The sequence below is a fragment of the Nelusetta ayraudi genome, unplaced genomic scaffold (assembly GCF_046127955.1).
Source record: "Nelusetta ayraudi isolate G7.1 ecotype Tasmania unplaced genomic scaffold, CSIRO-AGI_Nayr_v1 ptg000063l, whole genome shotgun sequence".
NCBI lineage: Eukaryota > Metazoa > Chordata > Actinopteri > Tetraodontiformes > Monacanthidae > Nelusetta > Nelusetta ayraudi.
In genome coordinates this window covers 5,953,344-5,972,739 of record NW_027466113.1, presented here as the reverse complement: position 1 = coordinate 5,972,739, position 19,396 = coordinate 5,953,344, and the positions used below count along the sequence as shown (strand labels likewise).

General features: G+C 51.0%; 2 protein-coding genes across 6 annotated transcripts in view; one reads left to right on the top strand and one right to left on the bottom strand.

The window, feature by feature from the left end:
* Positions 1-43: 43 nt before the first annotated feature.
* Positions 44-6,452, top strand: znf526 (zinc finger protein 526). 3 transcript variants are annotated; one of them, XM_076040967.1, is made up of 8 exons: positions 44-379; positions 887-1,315; positions 1,473-1,642; positions 1,967-2,062; positions 2,499-3,229; positions 3,369-3,504; positions 4,121-5,605; positions 6,139-6,452. In XM_076040967.1, the coding sequence occupies exons 2-8, from the start codon at positions 1,021-1,023 to the stop codon at positions 6,295-6,297; spliced, it is 3,072 nt and encodes a 1,023-aa protein (XP_075897082.1). In that variant the 5' UTR covers positions 44-379; positions 887-1,020; the 3' UTR covers positions 6,298-6,452. The 3 variants fall into 3 exon arrangements, with proteins under 3 accessions (XP_075897082.1, XP_075897080.1, XP_075897081.1); XM_076040965.1 differs by having other exon boundaries at positions 1,964-2,062; XM_076040966.1 differs by lacking the exon at positions 44-379 and adding an exon at positions 414-433 and having other exon boundaries at positions 1,964-2,062.
* Positions 6,453-7,576: 1,124 nt separating this feature from the next.
* cicb (capicua transcriptional repressor b) overlaps positions 7,577-19,396 on the bottom strand; it is a 33,991-nt gene continuing 22,171 nt past the window's right edge. For all 3 annotated transcript variants that reach the window (XM_076040962.1, XM_076040963.1, XM_076040964.1), the window contains 19 exons: positions 18,925-19,074; positions 18,638-18,815; positions 18,025-18,136; positions 17,760-17,942; positions 17,520-17,652; positions 17,242-17,420; positions 16,961-17,099; positions 16,382-16,479; positions 15,294-16,287; positions 15,027-15,166; positions 14,755-14,915; positions 12,325-12,509; positions 11,770-12,222; positions 11,322-11,677; positions 10,672-10,829; positions 10,406-10,557; positions 9,979-10,113; positions 9,097-9,228; positions 7,577-8,911 (listed from right to left, as the gene is read on the bottom strand). In XM_076040962.1, the coding sequence (XP_075897077.1) occupies positions 8,625-8,911; positions 9,097-9,228; positions 9,979-10,113; positions 10,406-10,557; positions 10,672-10,829; positions 11,322-11,677; positions 11,770-12,222; positions 12,325-12,509; positions 14,755-14,915; positions 15,027-15,166; positions 15,294-16,287; positions 16,382-16,479; positions 16,961-17,099; positions 17,242-17,420; positions 17,520-17,652; positions 17,760-17,942; positions 18,025-18,136; positions 18,638-18,815; positions 18,925-19,074 (4,325 nt within the window). In that variant the 3' untranslated portion in view covers positions 7,577-8,624. The remainder of the gene's footprint in view (positions 8,912-9,096; positions 9,229-9,978; positions 10,114-10,405; positions 10,558-10,671; positions 10,830-11,321; positions 11,678-11,769; positions 12,223-12,324; positions 12,510-14,754; positions 14,916-15,026; positions 15,167-15,293; positions 16,288-16,381; positions 16,480-16,960; positions 17,100-17,241; positions 17,421-17,519; positions 17,653-17,759; positions 17,943-18,024; positions 18,137-18,637; positions 18,816-18,924; positions 19,075-19,396) is intronic.

Here is a 19,396-nt window from a genome sequence, read left to right as displayed (position 1 = left end):
GTTGGAGATAGGGGAGCTTCACTCCCTAGGCTTTACATCTAGAAAGTAAAATATCAATAAAAATCCTTCAGCACGTGACAAAAACTACAATAACCAGCAGCAATGCACCATTATTGACTGACGTTCACGCTGTCCAATAGGAAACTTGTAAATTTTCTCGTTCGCACATTGGGCGGGGCTAAGGATCACAAGAATGGAGATAGTCGGCGGGTAAACGTCCCACAACACGCTTCGAAATGTAAATTTTCCGCGTAGGTTATTTATTTATTTTTAATATCCTTGCGAGAACTGCGACCGGGGACCAGTGTGACGTGCGCATGTGCGTATAGCAAGGACTTGGCGACAGCACGAGGCAAGGTCCAACGAGCGTAAATGGAAGGTAAGAAGAAAGAAGAAGGGCCGGCCGCGCTAGTCACAAGAGCTGCGGAGGAAAGTGGGTAGCGCCGCCTGACGGACCGCCCGACTAACCGGGGAGCTGTTTTCGGGAAACCGCGGTGCCGGAGAAAAAGGTCTGCAGTGGCGGAGGGAGCGCCGCCAACAGCTCTCCAAACGCCATCGCACACTGTAAAAAAATTTTTTTTACGAAGGGGGAGAAACTAAGCAGTGATTCGTGAGATGTGGCTAAATTGTTGCTGCTGTCTCGTTAGCACCCGAGGGCCTCGTTCTGGCTCTGCGATGTTTGCTTTCGCCACTGTTTTCATCGGGCTTCCGAAAATGTTTGGCAAAACCAGGAATGCTGTAAGGTTGTTTACATGACTGAACTGAAATCGCGTGTCATTTGACTTTCTTGCGTATATCCGGATCACTGAGAACAAAACTGAATTTCGAGACAAGTATGCATCATTGAATGATTTTTTTTTTTTTTTTTTGTCTTTGGTCTGTGCAGGTATTTGCTCTCACGGCGCTCTGGATGACAGCGTCAGTCTTCAATCACTGGCTGTTTAAGGAAAAAAACTCAGCCTAGCCCTGCACACCTCAATCACAGAAAGATCACACAAAAACACAGATAAAGACCCAAGCATGGCTGAGCAGCTCATGGACACCGAAGAAGCCTACACGGAGCATCAGTTCATGTGCAGCGAGTGCCATCAACTTTTCAACACGCTGGAGGATGTGTTGATCCATCAGCAGGTCCACACGGGTCAAGAGGTTGAAGGTGAAATACAGGCCACCACGGTCCAGGGTGTCCCAGAGGATGGTCACGTGCAGCAGTTCCAGTGTCTGGAATGTGGAAGCCTCTTTGTGGATCCCGAGGAGCTGCTGCAGCATCAGGAGATGCACATGCAAGAGGCCGGGATGGAGGTGCAGCAGCACGGTGAGTGTGGGGAAAAACTTGATTGCGCGTTATTAAGGTACAATAAATGGATAAAAACCATCACGCAATCTGAGGTTAATTATCTTCTCTTGAGATTTGCTGTCGCTTTGGCGCTACACGAAACAGCCGTCACAGCTTCGGTGTCTGATTCCCACAGAACTGTGTGAGGTTCTGGAGGCAAACGAGTTGGTGTCAGAGGCCCAGATATTGGAAAACGTCAAGTACCAGTGCCTTGACTGCCTGGCTATGTTCTACTCGCCTGAGATGTGGCTGGAGCACCGCAAGAGCCACAGCAGGAGCAGCACACACAGCAACACGGAGGTGACGGTGAGGAGCAATTTTCTTAGCCTACCATCATAAACACAAACACTGGCAATAATGAGACCACCCCGGGTCTGGTTTTGACCCCCCAAAAATATTTTCAGACGCAGCTAAATTCTGTATAATACCTACTGAGAGCTGCTGTGGATTCATCTGAAGATTCTGTCAGCAGGGCGTAAAATCGCTGAACTACCTTGAATGACTCTGACTGTGTCGTCTGACACACTTTGATCAATTTTCACAGCGTGCTTACTGGTGATTATACGCACAGCTTCCGTCGTCGTCTTTTAATGGCGGGGTTACTTATTACCCCCAATTTTTTTGCAGCAGGAGTACGTGTTGCAGGCCGATGGCACCATCACCCCACTGAACAGCACGCAGAACTTTGTGCTGAGCGAGAAGCAGGCTGGAGAGATCCTGGCACAGGTACACAGAGTGGAAAAACCTCTGATGAAGAGAACTTGATATCAGTTCAGTTCAGTTTTCAATTTCTCCACATGAACCGGACACTCAAAGGAATCAAATAGTTTCTCACTAATCCATGGTAAAGATAAGACCAGGCATTTCTGACACAGATGGAAAGATAAACCGGTAAAGTGCACAGACACGACAGATGAAGGCAGACACGTCCTAACACTGGGTTACCAAGGAATGAAATTCACAGTAAATAAATGAGGCATTTAAAAATAAAACAATAAGAGGGTCCACAGTGTGAATGTAAGCAGAGGCAGCAAAAGGTTTTAACATATACGTTGAACAAGTTTTAATAGACTGTTGTTGTGAGGGTATCTAGATTGCAGTAATATTGTAATACACCTTTACAAGTTGTAATATGACTGTTCTGTAACGTTACGCGTCCCAGGTGCTTGCGCAGCAGAAGCAGCCGCCGCAGAAGAACCACCAGTCGCCCTCCAAGTCCGTGCTGCTGTCGCACGCCTCCCTGCTGCCCCCCGTCACGCCGGCCCCCGGCTCGGCCACCATGCACCTGCAGATCCTCACCGCTCAGGCGCTGGCGGACAGCAGCAGCTTCCCCTTCCAGCGCCGCGCCGGCCTGCTCTCGTCGCTGGGCGGAGCCTCTCCGTCCAAGCTGGGAGTGGTCGACGGCGGCGGCCAGCAGCTGCAGCGGGCGACCGAGGTGGTGGTGGTGCACCCGTACGAGTGCTCCGAGTGCTCCCTCCTCTTCCACACGCCCGAGGACTTCCTGCAGCACCAGGGTGTGCACTTCCAGGCCCAGGACAAGGAGAGCGGCGAGCCCTGCGTCCTGGAGGAGCTGCGGCCGAGGGACGAGGTGGCCGAGGCGACCGAGGGCTTCCGCCTCCAGCGGCCCGCCGACGGGAAAGCGGCGGCGGCGGCGCAGTGCGCCAAGCCGCAGAAGTGCGAGCTCTGCCAGCGCACCTTCACCTCCGTCAACCGCATGGCGGCGCACCGGCGCGTGCACGAGCAGGGCACGTTTGAGTGCGACGAGTGCGGCAGGATGTTCAAGAAGGCCACGTCGCTGCAGACCCACATGCGCACGCACTCGGGCGTGGCCAGGTACCTGTGCGTGGACTGCGGCAGCGGCTTCACCACCGAGATGACGCTCATCATGCACAGGTGACGTGGGAGGTGGGGAGGGGGGTTGATGGAGGTGAGGAGGGGTGAGGGAAGTGAGGGTCAGACGGCGGGCAGAGCTGCAGGAGCGCCTTGGAAGTGACGTGTTGTCTCTTTCCTTCCCCCTCCCGGCGGCCGGCAGGAAGAGCCACACCACGGACCCCTTCCACAAGTGTCACTTCTGCAGCAGGACCTTCACCAACATGACCAAATACCTCTACCACCGCAGGAGCCACCTCAACCACGACACCTCCCAGACGCCGCCTCCCGCCTCTGTGGTAACCTCCATTTGTCATGACAATCTAACAGAAATACTGTTCAGCTATTCTTCTTCCTCTCTTTTTACTGTTTTTAACTATCTAATACTAAGTATCAGCCATGAGCTGATGAATAGTACTATTACTACTGCTACTACTACTACTACTACTACTACTACTACTGATGATGATGACTTGCACAGCACTTTTCAAAATACAGTTACAAAGTGCTCTACAGGAAAATAAAAAGATATATAAAGACAAAAATAAATAACATGGAAAATACTTTGTCTGCTTTACAGGACAAGATAAAACAGAGTTGAGGTAAAACTATAATTAAAACATAAAATTGGTGACCTGACAAAAGGAGGTGTGTAAAAAAAAACCCAGAATGAACTAAGAGCATTAAAAGCTGTCATACAATAGATTGAGTCTAGAAACTGCAGAAACTGTCTGGACTGGAAGGAAGATTGTTACTGTCCATTATTTAAGGAGAAGGAGTGGGAGTGACAAAGTTATGCTTCTTCTCACTCACTTTCAATTATGTCTTGTGTTTAAATGTTTTACTTATTTTATTGTCCTTTATATTGGAAATAAATACTGAAATCAAATCTTTGACACCTCTCCTCCCCCGCAGGTGTCCTGCCCGAGACGGGCGTCCCCCACCACCCTGGCCATCCTGCAGCGGGCCAGAGAGAAGGCGCAGAGCCGCATGCTGCCGCCGCTGACGGAGGAGGAGCTGGAAAGAATGGGGGAGGGGTCGACGGCCAGTTCTCCCAGGAAGGAGGGAGGCGGCGAGGAAGACGAGCAGGTGGAGGCTAGCGGCAGAGAGATGGCGCCACCGGGAGGGAACGACCACCGCGATGATGGCCTTCAAGCGGCGGTGACTTCTGACCCCCAGGATGGCGGTGGAGAGTCTGGTCTGAACCATCTGGCAGAAGCGGCGGCAGAGACCAGCGCCACTGCCACTGCCACTGCCCCGCCGCCGCCGTCTGAGCGCCGCTTCGTGTGCGGCGTGTGCGGCAAGTCCTTCAAGAAGCACGTGCACGTGCGCAATCACATGCGCACGCACACGGGTGAGCGGCCCTTCCAGTGCGCCGACTGCGGCAAGACCTTCCCGTCGTTGGCCAACCTGGGCCGCCACAGTCTCACCCACTCAGGCGAGCGGCCGCACCGCTGCGACATCTGCCACCGCCGCTTCTCGCAGGCGTCCAACCTGCGGCAGCACCGCCTGCTGCACGGCGCTGCCGCCGAGGCGCCGCACTGCTGCCCCGACTGCCCCGCTGCCTTCCGCCGGGCGGCCAAGCTGGCGGCGCACCGCTTCGTCCGCCACCCGGGGGCGCCGCCGCCCTTCACCTGCGTCCGCTGTGGCGCCGGCTTCCTGACAAGGAGGCAGCGGGACACTCACAGCCTGGAGCAGCACCCCGAGGAGGCTGGGGTGGGCGAGACGACCCCCACGACCCCTGAGCTCACCGCAGTGCCCGACCCGGCCACCAGGGGGAGCCTGGACTGCGGCGTCTGCGGGAAGCGGCTGAACTCGGCTGCCAACCTGCGGCTGCACCGGCTGAGCCGCTGCTGCAGCTCCGCCGCCAACGCCGGCGCCGGGATCCCCGCCCTGCGCCTCAAGGCCCACCAGTGCCCCCTGTGCGGCAAGCTGTTCGCCTCGCCTTCGGGCGTGGCGCTGCACCAGCGCGTGCACACGGACGAGCGGCCCTTCCCCTGCCAGGTGTGCGGCAAGCGCTTCCGGCAGAACACGCACCTGCGCGAGCACCTGCGCACGCACTCGGGCGAGCGGCCATTCCGCTGCGAGGCGTGCGGCAAGCGCTTCATCCAGAGCATGCACCTGGCCGAGCACCGCCGCACGCACACGGGCGAGCGGCCGCACGCCTGCCCGCTGTGCGGCAAGACCTTCAAGACCTTCTCCAACCTGAGGAACCACAAGAAGACGCATGTGCGGCAGCAGCGGCTGGACCAGGAGGCCGCCGCCGCCGCCGCTCAGGACGCCACCCAGGTCGTCGCCATGGAGACGGGCACCGCCGTGGCCGTGGTGGATGCGTCGGCGGTGGAGCTAGCCAACGGGCAGCCGCAGCTCATCCAGATCCAGACTACGGATCTGCAGCAGGTGAGATGCCGCTCACCTCCTGGAGCCACAGTATTTAGCTCTTTATTGAAATGACTCTTAAAAGACCGGAAAAATTATGAAATACAGTTATTTTATGTCTTACTATTAATATAGCTCCTAGTTCCTTCAAGTTGGGCGGGCCGGATTGAAAAGCTTTCACGGGCTGCATGTGGCCCCCGGGCCGTAGTTTGCCCCTGCCTGAGTACCATGTTCCCAACTGTGATGTCATTTCAAACCGAATGAATTACTGTTTTGAACTCAAGTTGCATTCACGGTTCTGCTTTGTATTAAACAGCACAAAGCAGAATCTTACAGTATGAACAGCTGTGGGGTCCCTTGCGATGGACCCCACAGCTGTTCATATGCTTGTGCTTTGCATTGAAAGCCACTTGAGATGTGACTGCCGATTGCCAAATGTCATTTTCCCATCACGACGAAGACATTCGGTAGTTAATCTGGCTTGTAATCTGCAGTGAGTCAGCGGAAATCACTCAGCGTCATCTTTCTTTGTCGTTCCGTTTTACCTCTTTCAGGCACAAGGCACAAACACAATCATGTGCAACGAGTTCGGGGAGACGATCGCCATCATTGCGACGAGCGAGGGAGAGGAGCTTCCCCTGGAGCAAGCCCTGGAGATCTACCAGACCGCCATGGAGAACAGCATGGCCGCAGAGCGACTGCAGCTCCTCTGAGGACAAACTGACGTCAGGACAAATACAAAACAAAACAAAAAACAACCAAACACCCCGCTGTATTCTGCTTTCACCAAATTGATGAGTTTAATTTGTTATTTTACCGTTTGTATGAAATTGACTTTTTTTGTCGTTGTCCGTGCCACTGAAGAAATGTTTTGTTGTAAAAAAAAAAAAAAGTAAAATAAAAAAAAAAAATGAATAAATGGTTTTTCTAGATGATAAACATTTGTAGTCAAGTCACATCCAACATGTAGGCACATGAAAACTCGTAAATACTTCATTCTGTTTACTGACCGTCATTCTAAAATAGGTCGAGAAAAGCTGTACTTCATAATTTGCATTCCCGTTTATAAAACATTCACTTTTTTTTTGTTTTTACCAGCGATAAACATGTCAATTGTACACCTATTTTATTTGCATACTCAAAGATACACGTACAAACTTAATTTAAATAACTCATAGCTTTTCCTACCTTGTCTACTCAAACAGCAAAAACAAGGAGTATAACACAGGAACATTAATAGCCATATTTATTTTTTTTCCCCCCCATTTGATGCGACTTACTTTCAGTAACATGTGTTTCAAAAGTCAACTTAGGCTGAATGACAGATTGTTTTTTTTTTCCTTAACAATAATATGACGAGTCTACCGACTCTACAGTAATTATTTACAACACAACCAAGTCTTGCACAAAGACACCACCAGTATTAGATCCTACCAGCTCTCTTTGACTCTTTACCTTCCTCCCAAACTTCCCCTGGTTTTTCTCCCTGCCTGTGGAACAAGGTCTGGAGAGAGCAATAAAGTGACAAAAGGAGGAAGGAGGGAGTTGAGAAAGAGGTGCAGGATGAGGATGTACAAGTGTGTGCGGGGTAACAAATGAAACTCGGTGGGGGTCAAAGGAGTTGTAACCAAAATCAAACCGCTTGTTACTGTTAAAACGACGGAAAGGTCCTTGTGTTAGTCTTTGAAATGAAAAAAAAAATTTCAAAAAAGTGAAGGAAAGAAAAACTTCACCGCAGGTCCTCAAAGTGACGAGCCAGTCAAGGGAAGACGACAAACGTGCACCAGCATCTCTCAACTGCCACCGCACTTTGAAAACAGAAGTAAACGAGTACAACAACTCAAAAAACAGGTGGTAGAATCGAAAAAGGAACAAAGTGGACAAAGGATTCACTGCAGTGATATAAAAAGAGGAATAATAATTATAATAACATCCATAGGAATAATACAACAAATGGATAAAACATGTTAAATACAAATGTTCTTTTAAAAAAAAAAAAAAGTTCATAAAACTGCTTGGCGATAGAGGATTGAAGGCCGTGGTGGCCTGACCTCTACGACGCGGAGCCAGGATGTGCCTGTTGACTCCGACACCACCTCCTTCCTTCATGGCTAACGAGCGAGAGGCACGGGAATGCTTGGCTCCTTCCTTCCGGCATGTGCTAAGTTTCAGTTGCGAGAAGGGAGGACTTGGCCTGACAGGTGATTGATTGCAGGAATGATGGCACCGCCTGAAGTTCACTTGGATTTCAGTCACTTCTTCAGTCTCTTCCTGGCGCTGGACCTCCTGAAGGTCCTCGATGCGAGCGATAAAATGGAGGAAAAGGATCTTTCCAGGTCCATAGCAATGATTTTTCTTTGTTGTTTTTTTTCTGGTCAAATAAAATCAGCTCCGGCTGTTGAGGGCCCAGCCCCCCCCCCACCCCCCCACCTCCCCTCCCCGGGTGTCTGTCAGCGGAAACAAGACACAAGCTCACAACAGTCTGATTACGGCTTGTTCCTCCAGCAGATGAATCCTGCTTCTTTTTCTAGCTCTTCTAAGCACAGTAGAAACAAGATATCAAACATTGCGTCCTAGTTTTTTTTTTATTTAAAACTGATGACTGGCTGTGTCCCAAAGCGTTTCCTCTTTGAGGGACCAGAACAGTCCTCCGGTTCACGGGACTTTTCTTCAGTGTGGTTCATTCAGAGTCCGAGTCCGGAGCGGGAATAGAGAGTTCGCGTTGAGGAAAGTTTTGTTCGTGTGCATTACCATGATGTTTACGTGGGAGTCTTGTGCCACTGCTGTTTTGTGTGTGTCTGATTATTTTGGTCCGAGAGTCACACTTAAAAAGAAAAAAGGAAATCCTGACATACCAACATCTCTCAGCGGTTTGGCTGCCCGAGATCCAAATCAAATACATCTGACGGGAGGAGAGTGGATTTAAAAAATAAACAACAATATAATCATAACAATAATAATGATGGTGTAAAATACACAAGGGGGTAAAAAGTTGTGACGTCAGCGGTCACTGATTGGTCAACCGGCAGGGCGGCGGTCCTCATCTGGAGGAGTCCTGCGAGTCCCGGGGGTCCTCTGGGCTGCCCTCGGCCCCCCCCTCATCCTCATCGTCCTGCAGTTCCCCCCTCCCCGACCCCCCCTCGCCCAGCTGGGAGCCCGACGGGCCGGGGAGGGGCACGCCGGAGGAATCGGTCGGGCACCCAATGGCGTCGGAGGGGGTGGCGGTCTGCATGATCTTCTGCCGCACCTCGCGAATCTTGAGCTGCAGACACAGCTTGGTGGGGAAGATGTCCGAGTACCTGGCCTGGAAGGCTGCAGTGGCCTGAGCTGCACGCACACAGAGGGGCAAAACACAGTGAAGAACTGGCAGCAAAATATATGCTGATGTAATGCATAACATTAACAGAATGTCATATAAGTAGTAGTAAAAATATTATGTTGAAATAAAATTCAAAGTGTCTTTACTGATTTAAGTGTGTGTGTGTGTGTGTGTGTGTGTGTGTGTGTGTTACCTGACGGAAAGAAGCCCTGCTCCTGGAACAGCTGCATGACCAGCGCCCTCCTCTGGTCCAGCGTGCGTCTCAGCGAGGAGTACGGCACCTTGTCAAACTCCAGCTCTGACAAGATGTCTTCACCGTCGGGTGCTGGAACACAGCGAGACGCAGGCTCTTTGGAAAAACACCTCCCACTTTGTACTTCCTCTTATTCTAGATCTTTTCTTGCCCTCTGCCTCAATACTGACTTTTTACAGTGAATCAGCAGCTCAGAAGCCATTTAAGTCTTTGTTTGTTTGAATTAGATTCAATCCATTGTTGCATTTAATCACTCCAGGTGGCAAAAATGCAACATGTAGCAGGGGTTAAAAAGCTACGCTAAAATGAATGGTCGATGGCGGTATGTACAGTGAGTGGTAACAAGTAGGTTAAAAAAAAAAAAAACTACAAAAATAAAGTCAGCCTGAAAATACCTGAAATAATTTAAAATAATGTAACTTTTATTGGATAAACTCAGGAAAACATCACTAAACATCTGATCTGATACCTTGGGCTTTTAAAGGTCCAGTGCGTAAAAGTAATTTTGAATTTGAAAATTTATGATTTTTATATTGGTAAAAGCTTGACATACAGCCCATACATACATTCATATAAGTGTATACTAGCACTACAACAGTACAATTTGGTTTTCCTACCCTTAGAATAGTTCTCATAAATATAAGAATATACACAGAGCACGAAGGGTCTTACTGCTGGTTAGCTGCCCTCTTGCGCCATCATTTTTTTTAAGGAAACCACCTGACAGTCGTCTAAATAAGAAACGTGCTGTCAGGCAGGCTACCTTTTTTAGGACATTTGACACACTGGACCTTTAAGCTGGAGCCACTCGCTGCGTGTTACCTGTGCGGTCGAAGGTAAAGATGTCTCCTTCACACTTGGCGGCACTTTTGGGCGTGTTGGGCTCCGAGCTGCAGCTTGAGCGACGCCGGCTCTTTCTTTTGGGAGAAACTTGATCGTCGGTGGCCGAGTCCAAATCTGAAGGGTATACGCAATAAACAATCCTTACACCCTCCCGGAGAAAAAACAGATCAGATCACCGATACAAGTGCAGCTTTCGTAAAGATGTCAAGATATTGAATTACATCATCATAACACATTTAAACCCCAGAATTGTGGCTGAACGCTAAAGCTGAGCCTGAGACCATTCAACTGTTTAAACAGCACCTGTGCTGCTGTTGACCAAAAAAAACACTGCACTGTTGTGAGTCAGACAAGCGCCGTGGTCCAAACATTGACGCGGCCGCTTATATAAGAGCGAAGCCAGAACCTGTGGAGTTCTTCCTCTTGCGTCGATAGCTGCCCAGGATGGCGCGGGGGGACGTGGCCAGGCTCTGCAGGGTGGGCGAAGGCAAAACCTCCTCCGGACGAAACTCAGGCAGCTCGGCGAAGCGCTCCTCGAAATACACCTCGGACAACACCCTGCCAGACCAGCGGTCGCAAACGCACACGCAAAAAAAAAAAAGATACAGCATAAACACACCGGACGTTTTCTTTTTCTCCCCCCTCAAAGGCGATGCAAATGCCTCGACTCACTTGTCGACAGAGTCAAAAGTCCTCTTCAGCGGCGGCGGCCGGGCTTTGACCTTCTTGGGGGCAGGACCGTCTTTCTCGGTCTGCGGCGGCGGCAGGCTGGGCTCCGTGGCCAATGAGGGAGGGAGGGGGGAGGAGGGGAGGGACTCCTTCCAGCCGGCCTTCAGTGGAATAGGACAGAATAGAATTGAATGCCTCTATTTATCCCCCATAAGAGACATTTGCATAATTACATCAGAAGAGAATAAAATTATTAAAAAGAAATAAAGAAATAAAATATTTACACACAAAGAAAGGAAAAAAATGTATACTCCATCTATATGGACAGTTGGATGATTTACAAATTATTTAGACATCACTGAATATCAATGAGGAGAGTTCAACTGAGTGCAGTGATGCAAATTAGTAAGTAGCTGCGTTTCCATTAAAGTTTTTCACAAAATAAAAGCAATATTTCTAAAATTTCGACAAAGTACAATTGTGATTTGCAGGGGTTTCCATTGAATGGTGTGAAGCGCATCAGCCGTAATTCTCGTCCCGCTAGAGAGAATTCTAGGGGTGATGTGAACGCAGCTACTAACAACATTCTTCCTTCTTCTTCTTCTGATGACATGAAGGCAGAGCAGCTGTGCAGTGCGACGCGACTGCCTCACCTCTTTGGTTGCGGTGCTGTTGCGCCCCTCGCAGGGCTCCGCCGTGCTGGCGCCCTCGGGGGGGCGCTCCGAGGATGGCGGCTCCTCCACCGAGTGCGTGGCCGGCGACTCGGGCTCGAAGGAGAAATGCGGCGGGCCCGTGGATTCCCGTTCCCGTTCCCGCTCCTTCTCCCTCTCCTTGTCCCGCTCTCGCTCCCTCTCCCTCTCTCTCTCCCGCTCCCTCTCTCTCTCCCGCTCCCTCTCTCGGTCCTTCCCTCGGCCTCCTCCTTCGTAGCTGCCCACCGGGATGTTGGCCACTGTCGCCTTCACCTTCTGCGGAGTCCTGAGCGGCACCTGGGCAAGTTTGGCCGTGCCGCCTGCGAACGCATAGGAAAATAAAAGTCGCGAGCTCATTTCAAAGCAATTTTGCTTCGGCTTTGTGACTCACAAACAAGGAAGAAACAGGCACCTGGTGTTTGGATCTGCAGCGGAGGGCTGATGGGTTGCAGGGAGCCAGCTGGGCCACCTGGAGGCGCCACTGAGTTACCGCCGCTCAAGTTCTGTGGCTGCCAGTCATGGTGCATGGCTCCGTCGGCCTGCCGCTCGCCGGACCTGTCCGGGGGCAGGAGTCTGTCCGGCTGTCTGTCCAGGTGGAGCTGCTGCGGGTGCACCACCGCTGTTGCTGCTGCTGTTGCTGCAGTGGTGGCGGCCGTGTGTTTGGACAGGATGTGGGGGGAGGCGCTGGAGGGGCTGGACAGAGAGTAGACCACGCTGGGGGGCACGGCCGTCATGGAGACCACCCCCGCCGCCACGGTGACGCTCGGGGAGGGCGGGTAGATGGCGGTGACGATCTGGCCCCCGGCGGGAGGGGCCGGGACCGAGGGCGAGGGGGACTGGGCCGGGGCCAGGAGCGGAGGCTGACCTGGGCGAACAAAGCAAACAAAAAGGAGAACACATTCACAGCTGGAAATATCTCTCACGCAGCCAACTTTTATATCAGAGAAGCTCGCTGCAGGTTTCTGACCTGTGATCAGCGGCTGAACCAGCGCCTGGCCAGGCGGCGCGATGGCCGTGAAGCCCAGCGTGGCGAGCGCCGACGGGACGTAGGCGGGGCCGGCCACCGATAGGGCCTGCTGGGCGGTGGAGGGGACCGTGGTTGTGGACACCAGAGTGGAGGGGACCCCAGGGGTGGACTGGACATAGGTGATCCTGGATGCCAAGGGGGGGGGGGGGGGGGAGAGAAAAGGGACAGATGATTAGCAGAGAGGAATAATTACAATAATGGATTGGATTGGATTTGTTCTAGGCACTCAAAGCGCTTTACATTGAACTTATTATTCATTCACATCACATCCACACTGATGGTGGTGAGCTACATGTGTAGCCACAGCTGCCCTGGGGCAGATTGACAGAAGCCTGGCAGCCAATCTGTGCCAAACGACCCCTCCGACCACCACCACCAAACATTAGTCCAGACAGACCGGGATGGAGCGGGACTTGAACCGCCAACCTTCCGGTCACTGGACAACCCTCTCTACCTCCTGAGCTACAGTCACCCCGGGAAAAAAATGAGTTAAGAGGAGGTGTGAGGGACGGAGAGAAGAAAGCAGATAGAATGAGTTTGGATTAACGAACGAGCAGAGTCACAGAGAGACGAGATAAAAGAAAAGAGGAAGACAAAAAAAGAAGTTCTGCAGCGAGGGTCAGTGGGTGAGTGTACATCACAGTGAGCAGCCGTGGATGACTAGAGAGGTAGTGTGGGGGAGGAAGGCAGAGGCAACAGGGGCCACCAGCAGCATGACTAACACATCCAGAATAGAGCTGCTGCTGCTGCTGCTGCTGCTGCACCCGTCGGAGTTTTTGTGTCTCGTTATCGTCGGGGCAGCTCTGTGTTACAGACATGCAGACACAATGCAGCATCTTGATTTACAGTGCAATCAAGCATTACCTTAATGACCACACTTCTAACAGGGGGAACATTGTTTTGCGGCTGGGAGAGGAAGTGAAAAGAAAAGCTCTGAACTAGCAGAAAAATAGCAACCTTTTGTTCCCTTTAGTCACCACAATGTAAGGAAACTTTGAATAATGGCCGAAAATAGTCACTCCCAGTTTGAGCTGAAGTTTCATTGCGTTCTTCTACTTCCTGGCAGCTTAGTTTCGAGGCCGGTAGATTAAAAAGCCATTTTTTAAAATTCTTTTGTAAAAGTGGGGCAATTAATTCAACATTTGATTCGTCCATCAGTGAGTCTCCATAAAAATCAAACTGGCAAACTGATCACCTTTATTTGCATATTCCTTATCCAGTCATAACCCTGTGCTGACACGCCTCTGTGCACAACTGAAATTACAGAGACGGCATGCAACAACAGGAATTTTCAGCTTTAAAAAAAAAGAAAAAAAAAGAAAGGCCAGCAAACATAATGGTTCCGACCGCATCTCCAACCGACAACGGAGCACAAACACTTTGCGTACTGTTCCACCACTGCCGCTGAGATCAACTGGTGACCACTTGGGGACGAGTGAGGCCGGCATATGTTCAATAATGGGCGCCTGGTTTTAAGAGCCCGACTCGAGCTTTACTGGCACATTATTTGTTTATAGACCTTTTATGGTCATGTGATGTGCAGGCCTGGTGGGTAGAGCGCCATTTCAGTTACATTTCTAGAGAGATAAATCTATTGTTTCTGGCTGTAACTGATTTTGAGCGCCGTGAACAGATCTGGATCCCTCAGCGGTTAAATGTGTAAGTGGATCAGTGTGTGAAAAAAAAAAAACAGGTTTCAAGTTGAGGGAAAGCGAGAGGTTGCAGTTACTGACTGAAAATGAAGACCACACACGTATTGTTGTGTAACAGTAGCTGCGTTTCCTTTACAGATTTTCACAAAAAAAAGCGATATTTCGAAAATTTCGACAAAGAACGATGTGTTTCCATTGAATGGTGTGAAGCGCATAAGCTGTAATTTTGGTAATATCTCGTCCCGCGAGATTTACGAGAATTGCGTTTTGTTTTATTTACATTTGTTTTCTGTCAAGAATGGTTGTTATATTTTCCTCTTTGATTACTTGTAAAAATATTCTGTCTCCTCCTCTCTTCAAACTAATGTGCTATTTTCACTTGAAGTGAACTGGTCACATGACCACGTACGTCACTTCCAGTGACGCGTAAATGCGGGAAAAAAAATGTTTCAATGACACTTTTGCGATATACCTCTATATTGGTACATCTGAAAAATCACCTCACGAGAGCGTAAAAACCTTTTAGCGATATTTGATTTTGGTTTTTCAAAATTTAGGTGTTTTCATTAACAGTTTTTTATTGCGAGATTTGGGTTTTGCGCAATTCTAGTGGTAATGGAAACGCAGCAAATAAGGATGCCGATTCATTGTGCTGTGCCTGTAAAAAAAAGTGGCAAAAATGAAGAGTGCAAAGACGGAATACCAGTTGACTTTGTACCTGGTATGTGCAGGTGGCAGCAGCACAGCCTGAGAGGGGGCTGATCCTGGAGCCACGACGGCTGCGGTGCCCATGGTCACAGGAAAGGCGCTGGCAGGATGGACGGCTCCACCTTGAGGCAGCTGGGGCTGGACCACCGGCATGGGGGCAATCTGGATAATCTGTATCAGCAGAGGACAGCAGGAGCCATGAAACCAACAGAGACTGAGGAAAAACGAAGTGGGGAAAATGTTCTGCATCGTGTATGTGATGTGTCTAAAATGCTGTCTGACCTTGCTTCCGGTCTGAGCCCCGTTCTGGACAGGAAGCGGTGGAGCTACGATTGGAAACTGCGGGGCAGGAGCTGGCGCAGTTCGCACTGTTGCCATAGGAACAAGCATTTTGCCCTGGAGGACTGGAGACTGTGTTTGAACTGAAGCAAAGACAAAAACGCAAAAAAAGGGTTTTTCATTACAAGTAAAATACAAACAAAAAAAACAAACAAACAAAGCTGAATTGACTGCCTGCGTTCGGTCACGACCGGTGCACTTGTGTCTCACCTCGGGCTCCGGGACTGACGACTCCCACCGCCTGGCTGGAGGTGAATCCCGCCAGCGAGCCGCTGACCTGCTGCTTCCCGTTGGCCAGGGAGACGTGCTGCATGGGCGGCGCCGTGGGCAGGTTGAAAATACCGGCCGTCTGGCTCAGCTGCTGGGGGGGGCTCTGGGAGTGGGCGCTGGCCGGGAGGGTGGGCAGGATGTACTGCACCTGCGTGATGGCCTTGCCCCCGGGGGGCACCAGCGAGGAGGTGGGGAGGAACTGGGGCTGGAGCAGGGGGACGGGCAGGGGGCCGTTGGTGTGGCCGTGTGGCGCCGAGACGGCGGCGGCGGCAGGGAGTGTCTGGTGCTGGGGGGCGTGCGGCTGGGGGGAGGGGCTGATGAGCTGCACGGCCGGCTGAGCCGACAGTGCCCCACCCAGCACCAGGTTGGTCACTACGCCTCCGGGGCCGGCGACCACAGGGTTGGGCGAGGCCGAGGCGAAGTAGCCCCCGCCCCCTGCGGCTCCGCCTCCCGGGCCAATCAGGAGCTGCGGCTGCGGCTGCTGCTGCTGGGGAGTCAGCGACTTCCTGTCGGGGGGGTGCGGGCTGGACGACATGCCGCCCTCCCGGGGTTTGGAGGCGATGGGCAGCGGCGTGCTGATGACCGGCCGCATGACGTTGGTGACCACGGTGGACGCCACCCGCACTGGGTTCAAGCCCAGCACCGAGGGTGCCATCCCTGAGTGCGGGGGGCCGGAGAGCAGCGACTGGCTGGCGGGCAGGGACAGCGAGACGGCCTGGGCTCCTCCCCCGTCCGTCCCGCCGCCCTCCCCCTCCCCCCTCTCCTTCCTCCTGGAGTCGGAGAAGTGGCCGCCGCTGCCGCCACCGCCGGGTCGGCCCTCGTCGTAACGAGTCCTGCTGTGGTAGGAGGACAGCGAGACGCTGCGGCCGTGGGGGACGTGCTGGTGCGTGGAAGAGGACAACGCGGAGGAGCAAATCACCGGAGCAAAGACCCTCTGGGGAAACAGGAAGACAGACAGGAATGTGAAAATGCTTTAGTTTATTATTACTTTTCTCCTGTGGAGTTGGTTTGTGGTTCGAGCTGGTCACCTTTCGGTCGCTTTCATCACCAGAGCCGTTGTCACTGTCGCTGTCGGTCACCCGTTCCTTACACTTAAGGTCTATGGAGTTGCTGGGATACGGGTCCTCTGAGGAAGAGGAAAGGCACTGGTATAATAAAGTTTCACAAAGCACCTCCCTCTTCAACTGTTCATGCACTTTTAAGCATTTTTTTATTTATTATTATACCGTTTCTATGCGTTTTTATGGCTTCTATTTTACTATTCATTGCTAGCAGCACTACCAAGAAGGACTGCCATTAAATTTTATTGTGCCTGTTGCAAAGAAAATAAAAAGATTACGTTCAATTCTATTCTGCACAATTTATAAATCAGTCAAGTTAGATGATCCAGATGACTCTTTGTATTTTATGTATTTAATCATGCCCATGCTTTTAAAGTGGCGCTTAATGCCTAAAAATGTACGCTCACGTTCAGACAAGACCTCTCTGCGCTACAAGTACACATTTCCTAGAAATTTGCAATTTGGTTCGATGAAAGAAGAAGTGCTGTCCACTTGAAACCTACTCTAACATTTGGTTTCATGAGTAAGGCTGGTCTGATTTCTCACCGATGACATCATCATCTCCCTCCTCCTCACAGATGACCATGCGCTCCTCGTCACTGGTCATGTCCTCGCTGACGCCCCGCTGAGACCGTGACAGGGCTGGGGCTCGACTGGAGAACTGGCTGCCGCTTTCTCCACACATCTAAGACAGACAGCGAGAGAGAGAGAGAGAGAGAGAGAGAAAAATAATTAATCAATCAATTAATTGGGTCACATTCAAATCACATTTGTGCAAAATCAGCAGCTGAACGGCATCTCTGGTGTGCGAGGTGTGACTGTGGTACCTGTGCCAACTCTGACAGGGCCTGAGGGTTCCCTCTGTCGCCACGCTCCAGGCTGTGCATGGCACTTTGAGAAAAGGCTCGGGGGCGGGTTAGCTGGGCGGCGTTACTTTCTCCTGCAGTCCTCTCAGACATGCCCACCAGACCTGGACCGACTCCCTTCAGCTCGACTGAGTGCGGTTCTGTCAAAAGGCATAACAAAAAAGAAGAGGCCTGTTAAAGGCAGAAACCGAAAGGAGGTATTTTGTGATGAAAAAACAAAAAACAAAAGCCAAACAAACCTGTGGACTCGGACATGCTCCTCTCTCTGATATCTTTGCCCCCCGGCACCCCGCGTCCTTCAGAACTTGACTTCTTTCTGTCTTTGTTGCACCACTTCCAGTCTGGGTGGGCCTTAAAGTGGGCCTCTTTCACCTATCAAGAAAAGAAGGGATGAAAAAAAATGTATTTCAAGCCAACACAGACTCAGGGAAGGCGCCGTTTATCTCGAACGTTCATCTTCCGTGAAGGCACTCATGTACCTGAAAAGCCAAGTCGTGGTACTTTTGCTTCTCCTTGGGCCCCAGAGCGTACCACCACTCCCCGAGAATCTTGCTGACCGTCCTGTTGTCTTGGTTTGGGTGCCGCTGGTGCACCAAAGCTCGATGGCGCTTACTGAAAATCATGAAGGCATTCATTGGTCGCCGGATGTGGTCCTTCTCTTTCTGAAAGCGCAAGAGACATGACAGCACGTTAGTACAGTATAAGCAATCAAGGGTATTTGAGGTCTCCATGCGTGAAGGCTACCTTTCCAGGACTATTCTTGTCTCCATCTTTGGGCAGTGCACTGAGAGACTGAGTGCGTCTCTTCACTGGTGATGTGGAGAGGGGCGGCTCTGGTACGACTCCAGGAAGGAAGCTGCAAGCAGAGAGAACAGTGGCACCGTCTGTAACATTTGCAAGATTGCTCCCTTACAGGCAATAAAGTTAAGAAGGTATATTTTCAGTGCCACGTTGTATTTTCAATCTCATAGTAGTAAAGCAAAAAAAATGGTTATGTTTCCGTTATAGTGGCATACAAATGTCCTACAAGCTTCCAATCTATGGGTTTAGTCTCATAGCTCATACAGTTTAACTGCTGACAAGTGAGCCAGTGCTTTACATATCGTGATGGAGCCCAGCAATGATTTGCTTTTGTTCCCACCTGCTTTGTTCTTGTTGTTGAGCTCTTTCTGCCCAAATTAGCACAAAGACACACAAAGCATCACACTTTCTTACTGTAGGGGTGGGTGCACAGTAGCACACAGATTTTTCACAGTGTTTTTTGTTTGCAAAAACATGACAGGCAACTGCAAAAACTCCACACGTTTACTCGCAGCATCGTGGCTTTAAAAGCAGATGAGGGGGTTGGGGGACTCACGGGTCGTCCACATCGCTTTCAGTCTCGCTGTCAGGCCGCTCCCTCTCCGCTTCTCCTTTCAGCTTCTCTGGAAGTGGCTCATCAGTGGAGGCTAGAGGCTGGGACAGCGGCGGACCTTTCTCAGCTGCAGGAGGCGCCTCGGTGGGCTCCTGTGACAGCGCTGCCACCCCCTGACACTCTGAAACATAACAAAGAAGCACATGGTAAAAACAAATATTCACACCAGATGACACCGGCTCCTTGTTTTTTCTTCATCTTATTTGTTCAGGCATACGGGTATTCAGTACCTGACTTCAGACTGGCAGCTTGGGGGTGGTTGACAAGGTGAGGGCCCTCTCCTGGCTGAGAGGAGGCATCGGACTGGGCAGGTGCCAAGAACGGGACCAGTGAATGCCAGGGGAAGACTGGGACTGACCGTGGCTCCACATTGGTCCACACTGCAGGCAAGGAAGATGATTTATCACTATCAGCAACTATTTCACATCCTGAACTGCATTACGCTCTTGTCCACTGAAACACATTTTTTTCCCCTTTTTTTTTCAAACCAAAGCTTTCATATTTAGTTGACAAAAGATTCAATTTCCTTCACTGGGGAATCGTGAACCCCAGTGTAACACTCTTCTAGATGCACAGTCCAACTCTGATTTCGATCGAGGATCAAAATAAACATGCAACATGAGCATGTGTCATTTTCATTCATGAGGTGCAGGAACAAACAGCCCAGATCCCATCTGCATCTCACAGCCGGACACAATACAA